At 42.6% G+C, this 25,704-nt stretch overlaps 1 protein-coding gene and 2 long non-coding RNA genes across 3 annotated transcripts in view; all 3 read left to right on the top strand.

The window, feature by feature from the left end:
- The first annotated feature begins 7,045 nt into the window (after positions 1–7,045).
- LOC135193207 (uncharacterized) lies at positions 7,046–10,875 on the top strand. Its single transcript, XR_010309133.1, has 2 exons — positions 7,046–7,191; positions 9,210–10,875. It is a non-coding gene; the product is annotated as an uncharacterized LOC135193207 (long non-coding RNA).
- A 1,584-nt stretch (positions 10,876–12,459) lies between these two features.
- LOC135173215 (uncharacterized) lies at positions 12,460–16,572 on the top strand. The gene is made up of 3 exons (XR_010301274.1): positions 12,460–13,019; positions 14,384–14,479; positions 16,003–16,572. It is a non-coding gene; the product is annotated as an uncharacterized LOC135173215 (long non-coding RNA).
- A 5,306-nt stretch (positions 16,573–21,878) lies between these two features.
- The window catches only part of EPB41L4A (erythrocyte membrane protein band 4.1 like 4A), a 202,396-nt gene continuing 198,570 nt past the window's right edge, over positions 21,879–25,704 (top strand). The window contains 2 exon segments of the mRNA XM_064140738.1: positions 21,879–21,936; positions 22,204–22,519. Coding sequence (XP_063996808.1) covers positions 22,394–22,519 — 126 coding nt within the window. The 5' untranslated portion in view covers positions 21,879–21,936; positions 22,204–22,393.

Here is a 25,704-nt window from a genome sequence, read left to right as displayed (position 1 = left end):
GTCTCTGAGTAGAGAGATGAATCAGAGAATCACAGAATTAATCAGTCTGGAAAAGACATCTAGGATCATGAAGTCCAGCTTATCACCTACCCTTCTAATTAACTAAACCATGTCACTAAGTGCCTCATACAGCCTCTTTTTAAACAGCCTCTTTTTAAACACCCCTAGGCATGGTGACACCACCACATCCCTGAGCAGCCCACTCCAATGGGCAATCACTCCTTCCATGAATAATTTCTTCTGAACATTCAGCCTAAGCATGCCCTGGTGCAGTTTGAGAATGTGTCTTCTTGTTCTGCACTAGGTGCATAGGAGAAGACACCAACCCCCACCTGGCTACAATCTCCTTTCAGGTAGTTGTAGAGAGCAATGACATCACCCCTGAGCTTCCTCTTCTCCAGGTTGAACAACACCAGCCCCCTCAGCCTCTCCTCATAGGACTTGTGCTCCAGATCCCTCACCAGCCGTATTGCCCTCCTCTGAACACATTCAAGCACCTCAACATCTTTCTTAAATTAAGGGGCTTAGAACTGGACTCAAGGTGTGGCCTAACCACAAGTGGTGAGTACAGGGGCAGAATGACTTCTCTGGTCTTGCTGGTCACACTATTCCTGATGCATGCCAGGATGCCATTGGCCTTCTTGGCCACCTGGGCACACTGCTTGCTCGTGTTCAGTGACCTGTTGACCAGTACCCCCAGGTCCCTCTCTGCCTGGTTGCTCTCCAGCCACTCTGTCCCCACCCTGTAACATTCAAGGGAGGCCATAAAATGGCAACAATGGATAAGTTAATATAATTTCATTTGAGCTTTATGTCTGAAAGTACAGCTTGTATCTTCCCCTTGCTGCTTCTGCTGCTTCTGTTGAATCTGCTGCTATCTACCCCTGCTGCAGTTTTGGCTGCTGCTTTGCTGCTGCTTTACCCCATCCCCATCTTCTTTAAAGTTATCATATTCTGCAGTAGTTTGTTCTTCTTACACTGTTATACTTAATTTAAACGGTTTTAAAAAAAAAAAAAAAGACTTTCCAAATTCTGAGTTGTAGTGAATTTACTCTGCTGGGGGAGGGATCCGCTATAATCCATCACACTTAACTGCAAAGTACCCATGCGGCTTGCTGGTTCCATTTTTTGCTTTTGTTTGCATCACAGTTGTAGATTACAAATTGCAGTTTCTGGAAGGCTTCCCGAAAACCAGTACCATGCTGCCTTGTGGGTAGAAGTGGATATTTTCCCAGACTTTCTGGGGATTGACTGCTTATGAGTGGAGGAAAATTTACTCCTTGTAAATTTTTCTTTTTTGCAATTATTGTTTTCCTTACAATGTTTGTAATTGTTTGTATGCATGCTCTGAACATGTTTCCCCAACTGAACATCCCAATCTGTAATATTTTCCCCGACTTTGTGCATAGTTTTGGCAATGGGGTTTTGAAATTAATAAATAATTTATATTCTTATTAATTTCCCACATATCCCTCTTTTTATTTTGTGATGTCAGGACAAACCAGTGTATGACAACCTTGGGTCTGATATGACACTCTTTGCTGCCTTTTCTCCTATAAAAGACTGAAACTCAATCTGCAGAAAGCAAGTAGAGTTCTAAATCCTCTTAATTTGCTTTGAACTATGCTAAGAGCATATGCTAGAAGCAGATGATAAGAGCAGTTGCCCACCTATGGAAGGGGATTACCTGACATCAGCAAAGGTCACCAAATGCATGAGCCATAGACTGTATGGTGTGTATTCTAGCTAGAAAGCAGAGAAGAAATTTCTCATTATCAAGAAGGACAGAGATTCATGTCTTCACTTGGAGCTCTGCTCTGATGCTTCTTCCTACCTTGATCCATATCTCAGGTCTAGGCTCTTGTTCCTGCTCTTCCTTCTTCACACTGTTTTTGCCCTTTTTGCCTTGTTAATGACTAGGCTGATCATCCTTCCTCAGATCTTAATCCAAGTAACAAGATGTGCTGTACCAGATCCTCGGTTGGTATGGTTTTGGTTACCTTCTGCCATTGGCCTGCCCTGAATATTACGGTTCCCTTCTATATCTGTTGGCTTGCTCAATGATGATGTGATGTGAGCATTTTTTTCCTGCTGCAGTGGATAGATAACAAATAATGGCATCACTACACAGCTGCTGTCACACAGGTCATCACTGTTTCCCTAGTGCTTGCCTGAGGTTTTGTCCTTTCATATTGAATTATCCTCTCCTCCTATCTTCTCTGTATAAGCAAGAATGGAAATTGCCTTCTCTACTAGCCATGAAATTGAAACAGATTGGACATTCTCTGTCATGTTCTATATCCTCTGAAGGAGAACTACAATGAAAACTAGCATGCACCTAAACTCCATTGTGAAAGGCATTGAATTAATTTTCAGCATTTCAAACAGCTTTACTTTGACTAGACAAAATACACAGGATGACTTTACAGTCCATGGATATTTAGTTTTTTGCTGGCATTGCATCTGGGATAAAATGACTCTCGGTTCACCAATATGGTTAGATGGTTATTCTCCACTTTATTTCTGTGTTACAGTGAGTTATATGCTTACTTAGAAGACGCATGCACAGCTAACTTAGTTTAGGATTGGTACATGTGGATAGCTCACAGTTGGTCCAGGGTTACAGGCATGGCATTGATAGGGTGATATACAATAACATTCTGAGGGGTCAGCCCCTGGGCTGGCTAACCTGGCCCTCTTGGCTGGCTAACTCTGCCCACATGCAGCTGGCACTCCACCCCCTGCAGCTGCATGTGGAATGTTATTGTTTACTGCCTAGTATCGTAGGCCCGAGATGGTCTCAAGGACACTTTCCAGCATGGGTTGCTCATGTTCATGTCCTTTTAGCAAAAATCTCTCCACAAAAAGAGATCAATTTATGATCCTTTTCTGATAGGAAACTCTAACACCAGCTTAACAGTAGTGACAGATATTGTTTAAAAAATTATTAAGGGAATATAAACCATAAAATTTAGTATTACATAGCTCTGTGAAAACCTAAAAATAACTGATTGATCTTTACAAAGAAGAGACTGGCAAAGGTCACTGCGCATTTTCTAAAGCCAAGAAAACTGATGCATAGACAGCACCTTCACTGGGGAGTTATGCTGTCAGTGGAAGAGTAGGAATTGCATTTCAGATGTCCTTCACTTATGTATAAATGAATTGACTGTTGCCTTTTGATACGAAATTTTTCCTTGTTTCCATTAAAAATACCTATGATTAAAATATTAGGGAACTTGGCAATTACTGATTTCTGAAGAGAGTATAAGTATCATCTTAACAGGTCCTGAATATTAGTAGGATATATATATATAATAAATGATGTTTTTTTAAAGGGCATATTTAGAATCTCACATTATCAAAACCAGAAACAAGTAAAACTCAGTATGCTGACATTAATTCTTAACATTTGTTGTTCCATTAGTTTTAATTTTGATTTCATATAGTAGGAAATTCCTATGTGTGTCCTATGATAATATTTGGATTCCTAGGTCCACAGCGATAACATAAGTGGGATTTTTTCCTGGGGAAATCATATTTATAGATCTGAAATTCAGATTCCAATTTCGTTTCCTTGATCAGGGAAGAAATGTTAGGGAGATTGTGTGTGAACCTCTTCAATAAAAATGAAAACTCATATGTTTTAAATTGTCATCTTATCAAAAGGCAGAATAATATATTCCTGCTTTGTTGTGTATAATCTAGTGTCTTGGGATCAGCTTAGTTTCTCTCCTCTAGTGAATTCAACAGGAATGAAGACAACGAGCACAATACAATATATATGTAAGTTATATAATTTGTGTGCTAAGTGTCTGGAAAATTAGGCTGCAGAGTGAGAGAACAGGACATGTGAATTGAACAAGATTAGCCAACAACAAAGCACTGCATTTAAAAATTTTGCTTATACTCTTGCCAGAAGCCAGTTCAGAGAGTTGTTTACAGAATCACAGACTGGTAGTAGTTGGAAGTAGTGTCTGGAGATTGCCTAGTCCAACATGCCTGCCAAAGCTGGTTTGACTAGAGCAGGTTGCACAGTAATGTGTTCAGGCACATTTGGAATGTCTCCAGAGAAAAAAAGACTCCATAGCCTCTCTAGGCAGCCTATTCCAGTGCTTCAGCGCTTTCAAAGTAAAGTGTCTCCTTACATGCAGGTGCAATTTTCTGTGTTCTTGTTTGTGGCCTTTACTGCAGGCTGTGGGGAAAAAAAAAAAAAAAAGTGATGTCTACTTCACTCATAGGCTTGCTAAGATGTATAAGAACAAGAATGCAAACATAGATAAGGGAGTCGCTTCTGCTTCTTTTGGGGGAACTGGATGAGCTACATTCCTCTCTAGCCTCTCTGCCATTTCTCTGATTAATCCACTATGCTTCCTAACCCTCTAGACGAACCTCCATTCTTCCTTGGGACTGAGATAAGGTTTGGGGTTGGGGGGAGAGAAGGTGGAAGGGTGGTTGGGAGCTCCTCCTGGGGACTTAGGTTTCTGGGAGGGGTGTTGTGTTTCTGTATTACCTTTTACCTGGTATATTTCTGTATATAACTGTATATACTATAAATATCTGGTTGTATATTGTGCTAAGCTGTAAATATAAGCTTCATTCAAATTTCCAGAGCTGGCTGAGTCTAGTCTGGGTTATTTCCAAAGCTGGGGGGAGCGGGTAACACCCAAATCATCACATCTTCACACACACCCTTTAGATATTTGCATATATAGATAAGATCTCCCCTCAGTCTTCTCCAGGCTAAACAGCCCCAATCTCTGAACCTTGACTTGTAAGAGGGAAGCTCCAGTCCCCTGCAGCATCTTTCTAGCCCTCCACTGGCCTCTCTCCAGTAGTTCCTTGTGTCTCTTGAACTTGGGACCCCAAAACTGGACACAATACTCCAGGTGTGACTTTACCAGTGCTGAGTAGAGGGGGAGGAGAGTTTTCCTTGACCTGCTGGACACATCCTTCTTACTTGACCTCAGGCCCTTCTTGACCACATGGACACACTTTTTGGTGCACCAGAATTTCCAGGTCCTTCTCCATGGATCTTCTTTGAAGTAGGTCAGCCTGTAACCTGTACTAGTGCATGGGGTTATTCCTTCCCAGGTGTATGATTCTACACTTGACCTTACTGAATTTCATTAGATTCCCCTCTGCCAAACTCCAATCTGTCAAGGTCTCACTGGATGGGAGCAGCATGTCAGTCAATCCTCCCAAATTTGTATCATCAGCAAACTTGCTGAGAGGACTCTGTCCCTTCATCCAGGTTGTTGATGAAAATGTTGAAAAAGGCTGGTCCCAGTACTGACCCCAGGGAACACCACTATTCACAGGCCTCTACTAGACTGCACTTCTGAACTCTGTCATTCACTCAATCAATTTCAATCCATTTCTCAATCATCATCTTCTCCCAGATCTCAGACTTCTGCAGATTGAACTCACACCCATCGATTTCACTCTGCCACAAGACTCATTTTCCCAAGTAAATGTGGAGTGTACCAAACAGCATAGCCACTCAGTGAAAAGTTGTTATCTTGCTGTATTCAGTGTTTGTGAGGTCTCACCTTGCATAACTGCATGCAAAACTGGACCAGTTTAAGAAGGATATGAAAGTTCTTCAGTGTGTCCAGAGGAGGGCAGCACAGCCAGTGAAAGGACTAGAAGGGCTATGCAGTGAAGATTTATTGATAACTTTGAGCTTGTCTAGTTTATGGAAAAGAAGGGTGAAACATGACCTTATCACTCTCTGCATCTTCCTGAGGAGATGGAGAGGGCACTGCTGTTGTCTTTTCCCTGGCATTCAGTGACAAGACATGTGGGAATGAGTCAAAGTCTCATCAAGGGAAGATCAGACTTGACAAAAAGGAACACTTCTTTACCCAGAGGTTCATCCAATATTGGAACAGTCTTCCTAGAGAGGTAGTCAATGCCCCAAGCCTGGCAATGTTTAAGAGGAATTTAGAAAATACCTTTCATAACACACTTCAACATTTGATCAGCCATTAAGTGGTCAGATAAATGGACTAGATCATCATTGTTGGTCCCTTCTAACTGAAATACTGTATTCTATCCAATCTTATTATTTGCATCTGGCATTGATGGACTTCTCTTATGAAGACAAAGCCTTGCTCAAAAACTGTGGAGAGATTTTTGCTAACAGGACATGAAATGATAAACATGAGCAACCCGTGCTGGGAAGGGTCCTTGGGTCCATCTTGGACTAAAGATACCAGGTGCTGGGTGGCACCTCCCACATGCAAATGCAAGAGGGCCAGGTTAGCCAGCCCAGGGGCTGATCTCACAAAATTGTTATTGTAATATTACCCTATCTGTACCATGCCTGTAACCCTGGACCAGCTGTGAGCTATCCACATGTACCAATCCCAAACTAAGTTAGCTGTGCATGCGTCTTCTAAGTAAGCATATAACTCACTGTAACACAGAAATAAAGTGGAGAATAACCATCTAACCATATTGGTGAACCGAGAGTCATTTTATCCCAGATGCAATGCCAGCAAAAAACTAAATATCCATGGACTGTAAAGTCATCCTGTGTATTTTGTCTAGTCAAAGTAAAGCTGTTTGAAATGCTGAAAATTAATTCAATGCCTTTCACAATGGAGTTTAGGTGCATGCTAGTTTTCATTGTAGTTCTCCTTCAGAGGATATAGAACATGACAGAGAATGTCCAATCTGTTTCAATTTCATGGCTAGTAGAGAAGGCAATTTCCATTCTTGCTTATACAGAGAAGATAGGAGGAGAGGATAATTCAATATGAAAGGACAAAACCTCAGGCAAGCACTAGGGAAACAGTGATGACCTGTGTGACAGCAGCTGTGTAGTGATGCCATTATTTGTTATCCACTGCAGCAGGAAAAAATTGCTCACAGTTTTCGGGACTGCCGTATAGCAGCTTGGCACTGCAGCCATGCGTGCTGTGACGAATCTACCGAGTGCTGCGGCACCTCTTCACCCATGATCACCAGGGTCCGTATGCTGTCTGAAATGCAGCTCCGCCTCCCCTTCCCTGCCCTCCCCCCCCCCGCCCCGACGACAGCATGCAGTGCAGGACAGAGATCCTTTGCTCTTAAGCGAAACAGGAAGAAAATACCGAAGAGACAGAGGGACAAAAAGCAGAGAAAAAGAGACAGCAGAGTGACCACACCAGAGAAACTGCAACCCCCTCACCCTTCTACAGTGAGGCAAGTAGTCCTGAATCTGCCCTTCACCACCCCCCACACCGTCGTAGTGCACCCCCCCCCAGCGAAACACACCCCGCAGGATGAAATGCACAATTACAGAGCTTCTTGACAAATCTCCAGAAGTTAGAGGGCTGAATCCATCCTGGGACGGAGTCTGTTGGACTTCTGCCTTGCTTCTCTCAGTGTTGTGTTGTTTATGGAGATGGAGGGGAGTGGAGGAAATGGGCGCATTGGGGAAAAAATCAGTAGGAAAAAGCTACTGGTCTGATTGCCTCAGAGAGCCTGAGTTGCTTCAGAGTGTTGGGCTAATTTGCATTTCTAAGTTTTTCCAAGCTACGGGGTCTGATTACCATTTCAGAGGCTCACACAGCCTCGTTAAATTGCTTAGCTCCCGCCGGTTTTTTTTCCCTTCGTGTTCCTGCCTTCTGTCTGTGTGAGAGAACAGGAGAAGTTTAGAAGTTTTTAGAGTAAAGCATCAGGAGGTTGTATTTGGTGAAGCTGTAGATTTAATGCTGAGGTAAAGGACAAGAAACATCTGATGAGGGAGAGGAAAGAAAAGAGAAATAACAGCCATCAGGTAATAGTCGTGGACAAGCCGAAAAGGATGGGGCTGGGAAAGACAGAGGGCCGAGGCAAAGCGGCGAAATCTTGCCTGCTGGGAATGCCATCCCCCGCCTCCTCCGACATCACCACATCCCCCCTCCGCCTGCGGAGTGGCTTGCAAGGCCCATTCCCCCTGCTTCCTTCCTCCCTCCTTATCTCCTTTGCAGGTTTTGCTGGAGAAGCCAGCTTGGTTCTTAAAGGAGACAGTCCTGTATTTTGAAATCCTGTTGATGGTAGCATATTTTTGGAGTTTAGGAGTTTACTGGATAAGCTGTTGATTGCAGTGGGATGAGTTTTGAGATGATTCTAGTAATGTGGTGAAACAGCTGACTGAAGTGGAGTGTGTTTAGCACTTGTTAGGCATTATAGTAGAATATTATGGCAAGAAATTGTTTTGTAACTGTATAGGTTAATGCTTAATTCTTTCTGTGATGATTCTAAGGTTTCTTTTTTTTCTAAGAACACCATGGTATTATCTTCTTGAATTTTCTTTGCTTTTTCTTGAATTTCCTTCAGCTGATAGATTTTTATCTTGCTAAGATAAGATAAGTTAAGGCTAAAGGTTTGTAATATGACAATTTTGGAATTTGAGGATACAGAGATATCATGGGATTTTTTTTTTTTCTGTGTGTCTGGGTAGTACTGGGATTGTGTAACAACTACCAAAAAAAAAAAAAGAAAAAAAAAAAAAAAGATGGGGTACAGAGGAAAGGAGAAGAAAGAAAGTTTTTGAAATTTCTGTAATTACATCATACAGACTAGGCCAATGGAGTTGTTAGCCTAGGGAAATGCATATGTTTGCATTTGTTTTTGTATTTGTTTGTGCATCCGATCATTTATGTTCACAGGCCTTTTATGGAGACCGGCTTGTTATGATCAGCCTGTTTTCTTAAAGAGAGCAGAAGTCTTACTCAGATGCCAGAATTGTGGCGAGATCTTGAAAGGAGTACTGACATGATGATTATGTGTGTATATATCAAAAGGCTTTAATCATGGTTAACGAATTTTGGTATTTTCATGAGTATCCAGCAATTCTGTTTTAATGAATGAGTAACAGCAAAATAGAGATCAGTTCCACCTGTTTATAATCTTTTGATTTAGTTTTATAATGGGAAAGATGCTGTTTCTGGAGGCAGTGGTAACCAATGCTGCATGTCAGAATAAAATCCAGACCAGTGGGAAACTCTTCCTGCAAAGAAGACAACTGTTTTTACAGCAAATGTTTGCCACGTAAATCAATAAGTTAATCACTCTTTTAACCATTCACATCAGTTTCTGGTGACAAAACAAGAGTAACAGGTATCTAGCTTCTCCTGGAATTCTTTCTAATGTCTGATTAACAATGCAGTGGAAAAAAATGGAGTCTCTTTTCTAAACAATATCTGACAAATCAAACTTGCTGATTCTCTTTCTAGGATGCTGCTGAATGGACGGCCCCAGGAGACTGCTAAGAAAGAAAATCCTTCATTTAGAAACCATATTTATTTGCAAGCAACTTTTATGTGCTCAGTTCAGATAAAGCAATGCATGGAGCTGTGATTTGGTACTAATGTGAAGTGGCATAGTTAGCAAAACAGTTTCATTGAATCTGCTTTACTAGGATAGAGAAATATAGGAAAATAAATCATCATTGTTCCTAATCTACTGTTCTGCTACTGCCACTTTGTCATAACATATCCTCTGCAAAGTCAATAACTACTGTCCTAACTAAAATAATGTATTGAGCATATGCTGCCCTTCAGAAGACTGAGTAACAGAAGATGTAACAGGAATTCATACAAGATCAGCTGCAGTTTTCAGAAACAGCTTTAGACATTGCAAACCAATTTTACATATAAAAAAAAAATTAGCTTATCTGGCCATTAGATCAAACCCTGAAATAATTATGCATTGGACTTGATGAATGGCTATTGGCTTATTTGCAGAATGGATTGTGACCTTAGACTGGCTTCAAGGATCATGTTTTCTGGATAGCTGTCCTCTAGATGGTAGTATTCATGCCAATGAATCCAAACCTTAATGAAGAGGAAAACCAAAACTGATTTCTATTACCAAGTTGTTCTGAGCAAGTATGGTATGTTCTTTCCATACTATTCCATTCCATATCCTGGAAAGAAAACTTGCATGGAGAAACTTTTCTAAGTGTTCCAAATAAGCTGGAGACTGTGAGTAACCAGCGATTGAACTCTTGACAGGGTTAATAAAAAATCTAATATGTAATAAATGTAATTATAAGTGAATAACTTCTCCATATTCTTTTACTAGATACAACTCTGCTGATAAAGAAATACAAAGGATAATCCTATAAATGCTGTGCAGATTGTGGCTATGTGGGTACTTGAATGATCTCAAAACCCAGCTCAGATTTCATTTCCTTATGTGAAAAATAGTACCCGTGTCAATATGAGACAAGGCAGAACAGAATATAAAAATAGGAGAAAATAAAAATATGACAATATGAGAATGGCAAAGCAGGGTGTGTTGGAACTAACTAAAGTGGAGACATTGAAAGCTACGAGCGGTAACACAAAACACTGTGGAAAGATAACCCCCTTTCAATATGGGACGTGAGTAAAACAGGGGAACAGGGGTGTGTCAGAGCTAAGGAAGCTGGAGACGTTGGAACCTTCGGGTGATAACACAAAGCGCTGTGAAGAGATAGCGACCTGTCAATGGGGGACGTAAACAAAACAGGGGTATGCCAGGGCTAACTGAAGCCAAGCCAGGGACGAATGATAACAGAAAAGCACTATGAGCATGGTAGATAAGAAACTGAAAAGCGCACGAACATGAAGACACAAAGAGCTGAGTCATAAGGACACCTGAGGAAGACTCGTTACTTCAGCCCCACGACCACCAGAGAGACCTCTAAGAGGATTAACACGCATGTGTAAAAGTTCCAGGAAAAACTGCAACCGTTTTGGGAAATGATAAAATATATATTAAACTGCTTTATGAATATGTATCTGAGCGGGAAATAAAAACCCTGCAACTGCATGTGTACAGTGTGCAGCTGTGGAGATAAACTCCCCTGTGCCCAGCGCTGCTCCCTGCTTGCCAAAATAAAACTCCTTAAACTTATCTCTAAGTTTTTGGTGGCTCAATTTTAACACTTAGATTTCATCTATGAACTTAAAGTTAAAATGAAAGCTCACACTGTTCTCTTTGTGATTATGACCTAATGATTATTCTTGCATAAACTTTCTAAAGGACATTAGACATGCCTGTGTTGAAGCAGCTCATGAAGTGAACGCTTTGTGGTCAGAGAATCTTGGTATGTTCAAACATTCACAAAAATATTTTCATGATCCAAAGTGATCCTGTTGTTCTGTCCCTGTTTGGCAAGCCCAAATCTACAGAAGCCTCTCCTGCTTAGAGCATTTTTACTGTACTTTCTGGTTTTCAGTTTATATGCTGTTTTTCTCCACTTTTTCTTCCTTTTATTTCTGTCTTCTTTGATCTTCTTAGCTTTCACCTCAGCACTAAACAGATCAGTTTGTTTCTCCTCCCCCCAGCTCCTGCCCTTCTATCTTCCTCTCTTCTCTTCTATTGGAAATGGAGCTTCTTTTCAGATGGATGAATGTTAGCATGTCAAAGAAATAGAACTCAAAAGTGGGGAGGCAAGAAAACAGGTTCTTAGCCATATGAATGATGAGTAAGTATTGCAGTAGTCTGAAAGGCCATGTTAGACTTACACTATGACAATATGAAATGTATCAGTACTAGGATTTTTTTAAATGCTCTTAATCTCTTTCTTACCTCATCCAGTTTCTTAAATAACTTTGGAGCTGATTTATTTTCCTAAATGCAATCTGAGTTCTTTAATTTCTTTGACTTACTAAGCAACTTATTGTCCAATGCATTTTTTTTTTAATGTTTTAAGGAAAGAGTAAAAGGCTATCAAATGATGTACACACAGTCATGTCAGTCAGCTATAATTACACCTACAAACTCCTGGAACATGGCAAACTTTCCTGATCTTCCTGTTGTTTAACTCAACTTGATAATTTCAGAAAATATTTTTTATTAGAATGAGTTCCTGGGCTCTACATCAAGAAATGTTCCCCGTGTTCAAGAGATGTGATAAACAGGAAATAAATTAGGCAGTTTAGTGGTCCTGTCTGGTTTTGAAATGGGGCAGCTCCTGCAGGGTTAGCATGACTCAGATTCAGTTACTGGTGTAAAACCTTGAGAGAATTCTTCCCATCCTCCTGATACAGAAAGGAATTTGCAAGGAACTCACAGCAGGCTACATGTGGCTTAGCAATTATGAGAGTTTACAAGATACAGGATGATGATCTGCTTATTTTCTTGATTAGTGGCAGGGATCTGAAGAATTATTTTTGCTTATGAAATCAATATAGCTAAGTGTAGTCAACAAAGAAAAACTTAGTTCTTTTCATTATTATCTCACCTCACCTCATTGTAGCTCAGGATAGGTGATGTTCTCCTAGCAATGACTGCATTTTTTGCATTCAGGCTACAGCTGAAAACAACTACTTTTCCAAATGTAAAGAGTTAACTCTTATGGGAGTGGTCTGAACCTGACCCCAGGTGGATTAGTTAGCCCACTCCCATTTCCGGTCTAGACTCCCTATAAAAACCAGAGGGACTTCCTGTTTTTCTTTGATCTGCCTGCTAGCAGCATTCTGGTTCCTGTTGCTCCTTCTTTCCCACGTGGCCACCTTATGACATAGTGGGACAACTGCCTCCTGACTCTGCTTCCATCTGTCCTGGAGTCCTGTATACCCCTAAATTCCTCTCCTGCCGTGGCTTGAATGGGAGGGGGGAAAAGCCGCCTGGTTCCCACCCCTCACCTGCCCTGCAGGCGTGAAGGGGGTGAGCAAAGGGGTCCTGCTCACACGAGGAGTGCCCCGTACAGTGCCCGCGATGGACTTGGGCTGGGATTGGCTGTGCCCTATTGCGCCTAAGGAAGTGGTAACTTTGCTCTTTGTCTAGAGAGGGTATAAATACTGGGGGCTTCCCGCCTTTGGGGATTCCCGCCTTGGAGTTCGTCCCCGCTTGGAGTTCGTTCCTGCCTGAACCTTCATGCTTGCCTGAGAGTTCTCCCTGCCCCCGCTCTTGCCCCGCCTGGATACAGAAAGAGCTTCAAAGACTGCTTCATCCATTGACACCCTTTGTAAGTTTAACGACCCTTAGCGGTCCACCTGCAGCTGCTGAAAGGGAACGAAAGAGACAGACTGCACGAGAAAGTCAGCTTGATCGTGAGTTATTTTGGCTCAACTTTATTAGTAAGAAAACGCTATTAATAGCGAAAGCCTTTTCCAACTTCTGACTTCCAAAATAGTCAGATTATCGATGGCATCCCTGTAGATATTCTGAAGCAACTGAATCTGTTAATTAAACTAAATTAATCTTTGTATATATAGTTTTGGGGGCGGGTTTTGGGAAAATAAAATAACTCTATTTTTATATAAAAATTCCTGACTCGGCCACACATTAATTTCCTGCCTCCACAACCAGATTGATAGCTTTTTATGCCTCTCAGCAAAACAAATAATGATATAGACTTCATCATTATTTCCTTTTTACATTACTTCCTTTTTATAATGATCTATTTTCTCTCATTAAAATATTCCAGTTAGCCTCAAAGCAGTACTTGTGAAAATCTTGACAGCGACTTTGTAAAACCACATCACATACAAAATTTGGTTCAAGAAAGACTAGTTGAAGATAAAAAAAAAACCCAACAAAAAACTTATTTTGATAGAAGTACACAGGTCTTGAGTTTCTCATTCTGTCGCTATGGTTTACAATAAATATCCTGAAAGCGGTTTTTTTTTTTTTTTTTTTTTTTTTTTTTTTGTGTGTGGGCTAAGCATATTTAATGCCATGTTTTATTAAAAAAATAGGAAGTGAAAAATGCTTAAGATTTTTCTTAATACTTGTGTTTGCAGCACTGCAATCTTCTAGGGTCTTGTTAATCAAGCAAACTAAAACAACTGATGATTCCATGTCAATACAGAGTTCCTCAAAGTGTTTATTTTTATAGAAGTGCTAATACGTTTAATCAGCTGTTCATGTGTAGCTCGGGGCCTTTTAAATTGTTGAGGGGTTTTTGCTTGGTCGGTTTTGTTTCTTGTGGGTTGTTTGTTTTCTTTCTATTATTACTGATTACTGATCTGAATATTTGCTTTAATTTAGCATTTCTTATATTTAAATTGTCTTTACTGGCATGTCTTACTTTAAGGGCTGTCTAAGCATATTGCATACAGTGTAACAGTCATTACATTTTGGGAAGAAATGCAAAACTGATCAATAGAACCGATGAATATATTAATTTTTACAGTGTTTCTGTCTGTGGCTTATTATTGTGTAGTGGATGCATATGCATGTGATGTGTACTAGTAACAAAGAGTCAGAGCCTCATCCAACCCTCAAACACTTCCGGAAAGGGAGCATCCACAATTTGTCTGGGCAACCTGTTACAGTGCCTCATCACCCCCACAACAAAGAATTTCTTCCTGGTGTCTTATCTAAACCTATTTATTCTTTTTCAGTTTAAAGCTCTAACCCCTTGTCTTATCACTACATGTCTTTGTTAAGTCCCTGCCCAACTTTCTTGCAGGTGTCCTTTAAGTACTGGAAGTCTGCTAGAAAGTCTTCTGGGACCCTTCTCCAGACTGAACAATTGCAAATCTCTCAGTTGGTCCTCATAGCAAAGGTATTCAAGCAACCTAATTATCTCCATGGCCATCCTCTGGGCCTACTCAAGTGGGTCTGTCACTCTCACACCAGGGGGCAAGAGCTAAATGCAGTAATTCAGGTGGGGATGACATGACAGCAGAGTAGAGGGTGGCAATCACCTTGTGTCATGAACATTTATCATGCTGTAACTTCAGCCTCTGAATATTGTAAAATGCTACGTAGTAATGATTCTTGTTCCACTGCCTTGACTTATGGAAAATGAGACCTTACAATGTGTAGAGTGTTATCAGGGAAGATGTTTAATCAGCACTCGGTGACAAGGGGAGGTCACCCTCCAAAGCTCTTGCACACCTTCACCTTGTTCAGGTGAAATGTTTATACTACAAAATCATACATATTCAGTACAGGGGTAGGGTTATTACAGTTAGTTCTGGGAATAGGTGGAGTTACTAGAGTCAGTGCCTGGAATTAATTTCATAATGTCCCACCTCTTTACACATGCTCCTTGCCACCTGGTGGTCACCTTTTGGGGTCTTTGGGAGGAAAGCTGACATCTTCCTCAGTCTGACATCTTCCTCAATTTGACCTCTCTACTTTTCATCCACCTGGCATCAATTGTGGGTCACATTCTTGTCTGGAGTCTCCAACGTTCTCATTTTTGAATACAGTATTATTTTTCTCCATGAGAGTGTATCAAGACCCTCTCAAGCTTAATCCACCTCCTTTGTGTTTATCTGATTGATGATGCTTTACATCAGTTAATGATTTAACTGTGTTCCTACACTCTATGTTCTCCATCCCTTTTCTCATACCAGACTATTTTGTTCCTCTTTGTGACTGGAAGAGACACAAATAAAAGTAGCTCTCAAAAGCATGTTGAACATCTGGAAAACCTCTCTTGAAGGACTGAAGACACCTGGGTGCAGTGATGTGTGGGCAAGTGTGCACATGTCAAACCAGAGCAGTACAGTGTTTTTGCAGGAATCATACCTTATTTTTCCTGTAAACATCCCAGGCCCTTCTCGACAGTAATTACTGAACTCTTAGTGGGAAAATTTTCTTTAACAAAAGGTGCATTTAGTGATTGTACATTTAGACAGTATGTGCTCTTGCTTTCTGTCATGGAGGGCCCATAGGCCCAAAATAGGCTTATACCTGTTTACCTAACAAAAAGGACACAATAGACCTGGCTCCATGAAGTCTGGCCTGCCCAGGGCCCAGGTTGTGTAATTCGGTTGTGTAAGTCCACATGTCTGGCTTATGGCTTACTGGGTACAAGGCCCATGCTCTCCCCATATTTGGGGAGCCAGGCCTGTGGCCCTTGCCTGTTATGGTATGCTTTGGTTAACTGCCAAGCTGATTGGTCATTCTGGTGGCGAAGAGGCCATTAGTCTCAGCCTACATCTGATAAATAGGAAGTACACAGGTAAACAAAGTGCCTGTTTGCTTTTGCTTTTGCTTCAGTGTCTGCTTGCTCACTCTCATTATTTGTCTCACTGATTGCTGCTATTTGCCTGTATTGCCTGCCTTTCTCTACAGAGCTCAGTCTCCTGTGCGGCTGTGCACCCTATTGCATGCCCTCTGCCTTGTCACTGCCTGGTAAACTCCAGTGCCGCAAGTTACCAGGAGCAGACCCTGGATTGTCTGCACGCAATAGGCCTGTGTGGTCAGCGTGACATCATGCTGAGACTGCACAACATCCTCCCTGCCTGCCCCTGAGGGTCTTTCTGCTAGGACTACAAGTCCTGGAGATCATCCAGAGGAGCTGGGGACAAGGTCGGGGATTGTCTGCCTCCTTTCAACAGTAGCCTGGGAGAGGTCGGGTCTTGGCGGCGAATTGAACAGACTTCCACCTGCTTTGGGTGCTGTCTGAGTAATAATAATATGTAAGTAAATACTTAAATGCCTCTGTAATTCTCTACTGCCTTCTGCCATAAGCAGAAAGAGCTTGGGCCCATCTACTGGGCAAATGGTGTATTGGTCCCAGGCGGCATATTGACTGCAGGGATTCTCTCTCCCTGTTTATTGTTTGAATGTTTGCTAGATAATAATAGTTCTGTTTGGTGTTACTCCTAGAATGTCTTCCATAACTGTAAAAGAACAAATATTAAAATTCAGTGGTTGGGGGTGGTGAGAGTTCAGAATATTAAAATGAATAAATCATATATTTTTATGAAATATAATCTCACATCAATTTCCCCCCCTCTGCAGCACTTTCTGTATTCATTTTAACTAACACTAGATCTCAGTGCTTTTCTCACTAGGGGAGGTGAGTCCAAGAGGCTTTATGTAAGAAGGAAGATGAAGAGGTTGTTCTGTATCATAATTTTCACTTATCCCTTGAACATTCACATGGGTAAGGTACAGAAACTGCATCTCTGCAGATTGGTAAGCAAGAGTAATAGGTAAGTTATAGTGGTAATGGCTAAAACAGGGCATCATTACCTCTTACTGCATGTTAAACTACTGACAGAAAACGTTTGTGTAAAAATTAGTGGCAAATCAGATGTGCTAACCTATTTTATTTCAGCAGTTAATCTCATTGCTAATATGTTAGAATATGGATGTAGGTCACTTCATACATAGAAATCCTGCTGGAGCCCAGTATGGTTGGGCACTGCATTGAAAATACTTGATTACTGCAAAACCCCATCTTTTTAATGAAGGCGTGCTGGATCATAGTGGCTGCAGTGAATTGTGCTGGGTACCTCATCAAATAGACAATGGGCAAAAATGCCTTTATGCCCTGCTCCTGTACTTACATGCCTCAGTTACACAAGTGTTATGGAGGAGATAGTTGAAATCTGAATTTGGGGTCAAATGCAATAAGGCCAATTAAAAAATTATTAAATAAATTGTTATTATATACAAAATAATTCCCCCAAACTTATTTACAACTATCCACACAAGTTCTTGGATACGGTTAGCAGAACTATTTTACAGAATGTCTCTATACAGTGGAATTTTGTAAGGTTTTGGAAATGTCTTTGATAGAGAGTCTGGCGGCTTAATTCACTGCTTGTAAGGTTAATTAAATTCCTTTAGAAACCTGAATAAAGAATTCAGAATACTCACTAGTGCTCAGTCTTAATATCTGTGGCCCAAAACATAAGCAGGAAAATATTCAATGGAAGTCCTGTGGTGACTTCCACGTGGGCTGCGATGTGGAATCAGCTGCTGGCTGAGGTGGCTGAGATGGTGGGCGAGCGGTGGGTGAGAGAGGAACCAACAAGCATGCAAGCACCTTATTCACCTGTATACCCCTTTTATAGGACAATGGCCGAGGCTAATGGTCTCATTGACCACACAACCACCCAATCACCTTTGGCAATCAACCAAATAGACCCAAAAAAGGAAGAACCCACAGGCTGTTCTCTTCCAAAAATGGAGGGGAGGGCGGTGCATACGCCTTGCACGTGACTGGGGCGTGGGCCTTATGAAACCCCTCTTATGTGACTGGATTAAACCAGACTAGGTTGTCTGGGTTTCTTTTGTCCTGTTTTCCCGCCTCTGGCTGCAATGCAGACAGGCAGATAAATATGCCTGGACAAGACAAGACAAGCTCAAGCTAATTTTGTGACCTTTGGGACTCTCCGCCAGAACAAGTCCATAAATGTTTGTGTGATGAGAGCTTATGTCAGACAATTTTTCCTTTGCAGTGCATGACTTGTGGTTTTTCTTGTAGAGAAAAGTAGTAAGGAGTGCAGTTTCTTAATGGATTCGGAAAGCAGATTACTATCTTATCTCTGAACTGTAAGCTGGATAGATAGTTGAAATACTGAAGAAGAGCTGGTCTTATGTATTATAGAGCTCAGAGAAAAGCTTGGGCCTTACATTTCTGACCCTGTAAGCAATATTTATTTTACTGTCCTGGTGTGATGGTTTGGGTGTTCCCGCCCCCCCCACACTTTAGAAATATCCCAGACTAGACTCAGTGAGCTAAGGAAATATGAATGAAGCTTATTATTTACAGCTATCACAATATACATGCAGATATTTATAGTATATAGTTTTATACAGAAATATACAAGGTAAAAAGGTAATACAGAAACACAACTCCCCTCCCAGAAACCTGAGTCCCCAGGAGGGGCTCTCGACCATCCCTTCACCTTCCCCCTACCCGTCTCAACCTTACCCCAGTCCCAAGGAAGAATAGAGGTTCAGCCAGAGGTTAAGAAGCAAAGTGGGTTAGCCCAAAATGGAGGGTGAGGTTAGAGAGATGCAGCTCAGCCAGTAGCCCCAGTGAGAGTGATGCCGAGAGTGTTATCTAATGTTTTTCTTTCTTGTTCCTATACTTCTCAGCAAGACTGTGAGTGACGTAGACATCACCATTGCTTTCTTTCCACAGCCTGTAATCTGGTTCTTGTCACCAAAACATTCTAGACTGCTTCAAACTAGCACACCTGGATTCATACTTATTCCCAGTATAGATCCTATTCCCTCTTCCTCTGCTCCCCTGGTCAACTTCTTCAGTCTAGTATCCTCTTCAAAGTTTTAGTCTCAAATACTAGTTTCTATGGCTAGCTATTGGCAGTATCTGATTAGAAGGCAAGTTCTCATGTTGATGACTCTTTGATACAAACACTGTCATCAGCTGAACATAAGTGCATGTTTAGTATATTCCCTATGGGTCAATTGTCTAATGTGCAATACGGTGAAATAGATCTTGAAGACCAGAAGACATGAAATGGTCCACTTGGAATGCTTATGTCTAAGACAAATCTTGATTTAAACTGCCTATTTGTGTGATTGTGATGAAGCTATATAAGCCATTAAAAAACTATAATTAAAGGTTTTTAAACAGGTTTTGAGTTCACTGAGCCTTCCCTCTCACTTGATTAATCAATGATTTATACATATATAGTGACTTCAACTGACTTAGGGGCTAATAAATGTCATGATGTGCATGATATATGGATCTAACTGCCTGCTGTCAGAAGAATTTCAGAACCATGTTTGAAAAGTGTGTTTAGAAAACCAGGAATAAATCTATCTAAATTTCTTGTGCTCTCTAGCTGACATTGTCATTTGGAATATATTGCCCTGAAAAAGACCCAAACCAAATTGCATTTGAACTTTTTCAAGACTTCGTATTCCATAAGTTATGAAAGAGGCAACATTTTTATAAATATATGTTGGTTTCTTTTATGTCCTGATCTTCACAGTGTTCACAGAACACTGTTTCTGCAGTTACAGGATGGATACAGAGATCACAGCACTGCACAAGTTTAAATACCATGTGCACCAAACAAGAAAGTGGAAATGGTATTTCCTGGAAGAAGCAGGGTTTTACTTTGGCAGGAATTTAAAAGCAGAGATAGTATGCTCTGTGCCACTTGCCTACATATCTAGTAGGGTTTCTCAAGTGAGAAATCTCATTGGCGTATTCAGTGCTGGGCCCCATCCTCTTTAACATCTTCATAGATGACCTGGATGAGGGCATGGAGTCAGTCATCAGCAAGTTTGCAGATGACACCAAGCTGGGGGCAGATGTGGCTGGGTTGGAGGGCAGAAGGGCTCTGCAGCGGGACCTTGACCGCCTGGACAGATGGGCAGAGTCCAGTGGGATGGCGTTCAATAGCTCGAAGTGCAGGGTGCTGCACTTTGGCCACAACAACCCCATGCAGAGATACAGGCTGGGGTCGGAGTGGCTGGAGAGCAGCCAAACAGAGAGGGATCTGGGGTTGCTGATCGATACCTGCTTAAACATGAGCCAGCAGTGTGCCCAGGTGGCCAAGAGAGCCAGTGGCATCCTGGCCTGCATCAGGAATGGTGTGGTCAGCAGGAGCAGGGAGGTCATTCTGCCCCTGTACTCTGCACTGGTTAGACCTCACCTTGAGTCCTGTGTTCAGTTCTGAGCCCCCCAGTTTAGGAGGGACATTGAGATGCTTGAGCGTGTCCAGAGAAGGGCGACGAGGCTGGTGAGAGGCCTTGAGCACAAGCCCTACGAGGAGAGGCTGAGGGAGCTGGGATTGTTTAGCCTGGAGAGGAGGAGGCTCAGGGGTGACCTTATTGCTGTCTACAACTACCTGAGGGGTGGTTGTGGCCATGAGGAGGTTGCTCTCTTCTCTCAGGTGGCCAGCACCAGAGTGAGAGGACACAGCCTCAAGCTACGCCAGGGGAGATTTAGGCTTGAGGTGAGGAGAAAGTTCTTCACTGAGAGAGTGATTGGACACTGGAATGGGCTGCCTGGGGAGGTGGTGGAGTCGCTGTCCCTGGGGCTGTTCAAGGCAAGATTTGACGTGGCACTTGGTGCCATGGTCTAGCCTTGAGCTCTGTGGTAAAGGGTTGGACTTGATGATCTGTGAGGTCTCTTCCAATCCTAATAATACTGTGATACTGTAATATGGGCAATATGGAAATGCACAATATTAAATTTGCACATGGAAACAGTGTATGATCTTCAGCAAGACAAGTCATGAATGCAAACTTAAGAAAATGTGTAGTTTTTATGTGGAATCAGGGCTTAATGTTCTGCCTAAGTTGAAAAATGACAGATACCAAAGGGTCCGGCAATTAAGGTAGTAGACTTGTGTGTGCTTCAGAAACTAGAGGCAACAATGGCGAAGGCAGTTGCAACCTCTCTTAAATTGTTTATGTGCATGTTTTTTTGTGAAGTTTTGTTCTGCTTGTGTATTTTTACAGAATAAGTACAGCGATGGTGGCTTTTAAATTAAATATATCTGTAGCAAACTGAGTAGCATGTTGGAGAAAACATTTCCTACCAAGACTACTTTCAAAGCTAGCCTCTCCTGGACCACTCGCCCGTGTCCTCTGAAGCCCTTCCCTGCGGACACGGTTACACATCCAACTCCTTGACCTAGTGCCTTGCGGGACTCATCGTCGAGCCGGCTCGTAGCCCATGGGGCAGCGCGGCAGCGTCGCTGCACACGCCCAGCAGCGGCCCAGCGGGGATCAATGATGCGCGGCGTAATGGTCGTGGCCGCCGGGAGAGGCGCCGGTGGTGGAGCTGGCGGGAAGTCTGGCGCCGGCACTGGGATCGCGACCTCTATTTGGACCAGGGCTGTGACCTCTGTCCTAGCTCCACCGCCGGTAAATAGCTCTAGTGAGGGCACGGAGGGTCTGTCTTCGGGCCTGAGATGCCGGTGGGATACCAGTAAAACGCGTCGCTGTGCCGCGGGCTGTGCAGTTTGCGATGTCAGTGCCGGGCAAGCGCGTGCGGAGCAGCTAGCCCACAGACAGAAGTGGCAGCAGGTGTTGCCTACCGGCTTCCCGCTTGCCCTCTCTCCAGTCCCCTCCCGCCGTGCCTCGCTGCTTTCCACCCTCAGAGAACCCTGTGCAGCGGACGGCGGGAGGTGGACAGCGGCTGTACCGCTCCCGGCGTCTGGTAGCGCCCTCCCATCCCTCCGCCTCCTGCGGGGCGGAGACGATCGGCAACCGGCGCCCTCGCTGAAAGACCTGGTAGCTGGGGAACCGCAGTTCTGGGGAAGTTTGCAGGCTTCGCGTCCGGAGGTAACGCGCTCGCCGGGTGGCAACACCCTCCGCTCCCGGCCGCGGTGGCGGAAGGCATTCCCCAGCGTTTGCTCCTCTAAACAAAGAGGAGATGCGGGTGCGGAAACCTGCGCGGACGGGGCGGGAGACGGGCCGCGTGGGCAGCTCGGTACCTCCCCGGGAGACAGCTATGGGGGAGCCACTGTGACAGCCAGCCGTGAGCGAAAGCTGCGCCCTGGGCTCCCTTCCTGAACAGCCTCCGATCTTTTATTGCCTTCTTTCCCACAGGCATCCCTCGTCCAGGGTATTCCGCAGGATGGCGGCGGAGGGCCTCCCGCTGGGGCTTAACCTTGCTCCATAGCAGCCGCCGATCTCTAGCCGCCGTGGCCACGCGCGTACCCGAGTGCTGCCCAGCCTCAGCTGCGCCTCAGCCCGTCTTCGCCGTCACTCGGAGCTCTCCACGCGTCGCCACCACCCTATGCTGTCCCTGGCCGCCGCAGTAGGCATGGGCTGTTTCTGCGCAGCTCCGGAGGAATTTTACTGCGAAGTTTTGCTCCTAGACGACTCCAAACTGACCCTCACCACCCAGCAGCAGGGTGTCAAGGTAGGGGCGGGCTGGTGGATCTCCGGGGTGCACGGCGGGGTGCACTGCACCTGGGTCTGGGTTTCGTGCCGTGCTGTGCGGTGTGGTGCGGCTGCCCGGCCACCTTTTCCTCACCGCATTTCGGTGGCAGAGAAGGGAGCAGCGATAGGCAGAAAGGTTTTCGGGATCCCGCAGAAGACGACAAATTATCTTAACTTTCGTTACGGTCCTGTAAGAGCGGGGCGAATACGGGAGACACGTGCCTGCGGGGGAGACGTGGCTTTGGACACTTTGAGACATATTTAAATGATCAGATGCCAAACACATGGGACACTTAAGACAAGTGTTTTTCTGTACAAGCTACAGAACAACGCAAAGTGAGCAGGCGGCAGGGTATAGAGGCCGTTGTTCACCCCTCACTCTCCCTCTGTCGCTGCTTGCTGGCGTAGCCTCCCTGGAGCTACTCGCCGAGCCGGGAAGGGCCGCGGGGCAGCGTCAGCTCCAGGGCTAAAGGTCCCATCTTGTCTCCAGTTCGGTAACCGATAGCCTGGTCGGTATTTGGAAAAGCTCTTGCTGCAGCAAGTTCTGGCGCGAATGAACTCTTCAAAGCAGTCTTACGCCAAACGCTAACGAGAGCTGACTGAGCACGTGAAAACTGAGATTTTCCTAAAGGCCTTTAACGTAGTCTTGTTTAGTTAAGCTTGATGACGGCAAATGGTGTGTCTCAGACAGTTGAAGCCCGTGATCGAAAAGTCAGAGACTTAAGTTTATTAACAATAACAATTACTGTGACACTGGTATTTACCTCTATAGGGTCTTTGTAGTCTGAGTTTAGACACTTCAGTAAAACTTAGTTACACAAGTATGTACATTAGGCATGTGTGTATGCTTTTGTGGCCTGTAAATATGCAGTAACAGGAGCCAAAGTCTGTTAAAAGAATAATCTGCAAAGATCGTCCTATGGTTAATTTTGTAACTCCAGATCCTGAAAGGTAACAGATATGTGCAGTGTCTAATAAAAATGAATGTCACATGGGAAAGGAAGGGTCTGAAAATACAGCTTTCTTTTAAGAACATGAGACTTGCATTGTTGGGAGCAGTGTAGTTGAAGATGAGGGTGTGGTTTCCTGCCATTCTTAGTGTGATCTGAATGTGGTATGTTCCTAAAGATTTCATACCTTCCATTTACAACTTCTCTGTCCTTAACCTAACAATGTAGTCATGGAGTTGGTTGGAACTGTGAGGATCTGACAGAAAAGTAGTAGTTTACTCAAATTTTGTGGTAGGCACACTTTGCACAACAGGAAACTTCAGGGAAATTCAAATCTCCCTTTAGCAGCCTGGTTTTCTGGTGTGATGTGTGGTGGTTTTTTTCTTGTTTTGTTTTGTTTGTTTGTTTTGTTTTGTTTTGTTTTGTTTTAGCAGATTTGTGTTTCCAAGTGGGGAAACTGACGTGCAAAGAGGTTGAGTGACTTTTCCAAGGTCATGCAAAAGGTCAACATCAAAGCCAAAAGTATAGTTCCCAGCTCTCTAGACTGATAGCAGCTGACCAGTCTGTTGTGGGCTGTGCAGTCTGGAGGGGTTTGTGATGATCTCTTTGCAGTTGTTCAGAGTGAATTTTGCTTGTAGTTTGTTTCTGGTTTCTCATCATTGCAAATGCTGTCTTATTGTTCTCTGTGTCTTTTTAGTTTAAAGTCAGAATGTTGTGTGAAAATATGGAAGCTTACTCCAGCCTTCAGGTTTATAGCAGGCTGATAATGGCTACATAATCAGGAAAGGGCATAAAATACTTCACAATCTAAATGTCTTTGTTCCTTGTGGTACAATAAATATATTAAGTGAGAGATAGTTCAGAGAATACATGTTTTGAGATAATAGAGCAATGACAGTTGTTGGTCAAACTATTTTGTATTAAAAGAGGCTATTAACCAAATTCTGGTACACTGTGTCACATCAAAGTGTATGGGCTGAGGTTGGGGCAGCTTATTCTCTAAAGAAGATGTTCAAGACACCACTTAAATAGTTTCTTTTTCACAGAGAATGCTACCAATATGGTAAGAATCAACTGGAAAATAATATTTTTTTAGGACTGTTATTTTGACTTATTTTGAATGAATAATAATTTAGCCGTTTTTCTGGTAAGTACTACCCTCTAAGTAGGTATAGCTTATTTGGTGTGATACCTGAGGGATGTGAGTAGTAAGTGTTTCATCTCTGTTAAGAATTGAAGTAGTTGTCCTTACAGAGGAATTTTTGTGCTGTGTTACATAGAAGTTACTGGAGATCAAGAAAACCTGTGTGAGCCATTAGAAAACACTGCTGTCCATAATTAGCTCTTTTAGAAGGAACTGTCATCCTGTAATGTGTATGTAACAGGAATTTAACAACATTTTATGTATATGGCCTTCCATACAGACATGCATTTCATGGTTTGTTAACTACACTTTAAAGTTGAATCTCTCTATGGGGTACCTGTCTGGGAGATAAGCAAATTGATTTTTCTGTGGTCATATTTTATTGAGAATTGAACAAAATAGTATCTAACAATTGAAACATGTTTCAATATCTTGATATTGTTAAAAAAAAAAAAAGAAAAATGACACACATGCATAAATACCTGAGCGTGAGCATCTTCTGGAATAATTGACAGTATAATTAAGTATGATATATGTAAATAGGTGAAAAACATAAAATATCTTATTTTTTGAAGATCATTCTGGCATTTTTCTTTTTGACTCTTCAGTGATTTTTAATCTGAGCAGTTCAAAATATGTCTGGCTTCATGCCTTCAAAGTTTAACATGTACAGAAAAAGTGGGGTGCACTTCTGAATCAGGCTAATTTAATCCAGCTTTTTTTTTTTCCTTCCAGAAAACACTGAAAACAGTATTTAGAAAAAAACAGTACCATTCTAAGTGTTGTTGGCAACCTTGTTATTTCTTTTCTTTGTAAAGCCACATTTTTCTGTTATGTGTGCATTTTTACACAGCACTAAGGAAACTAAAGAGGTGACATTGTCAAACTCCCAAATGTAAGTAAGTACATGTTTTCTTCTTTAACGTTGTAGACAAAATACATTTAAGGGTTGTTTGTAACAAAATAACAACACAACAACAAAACCCAGACAACCCCTAAAAACCCTACTAATAAAAAAAATTCAAAACTCTATAGCACTTCTATATTATAAAGTTTCCGTTCTATATTAAA

Source organism: Pogoniulus pusillus, chromosome Z (assembly GCF_015220805.1).
Source record: "Pogoniulus pusillus isolate bPogPus1 chromosome Z, bPogPus1.pri, whole genome shotgun sequence".
NCBI lineage: Eukaryota > Metazoa > Chordata > Aves > Piciformes > Lybiidae > Pogoniulus > Pogoniulus pusillus.
This window is presented reverse-complemented; position numbering and strand designations above follow the sequence as displayed.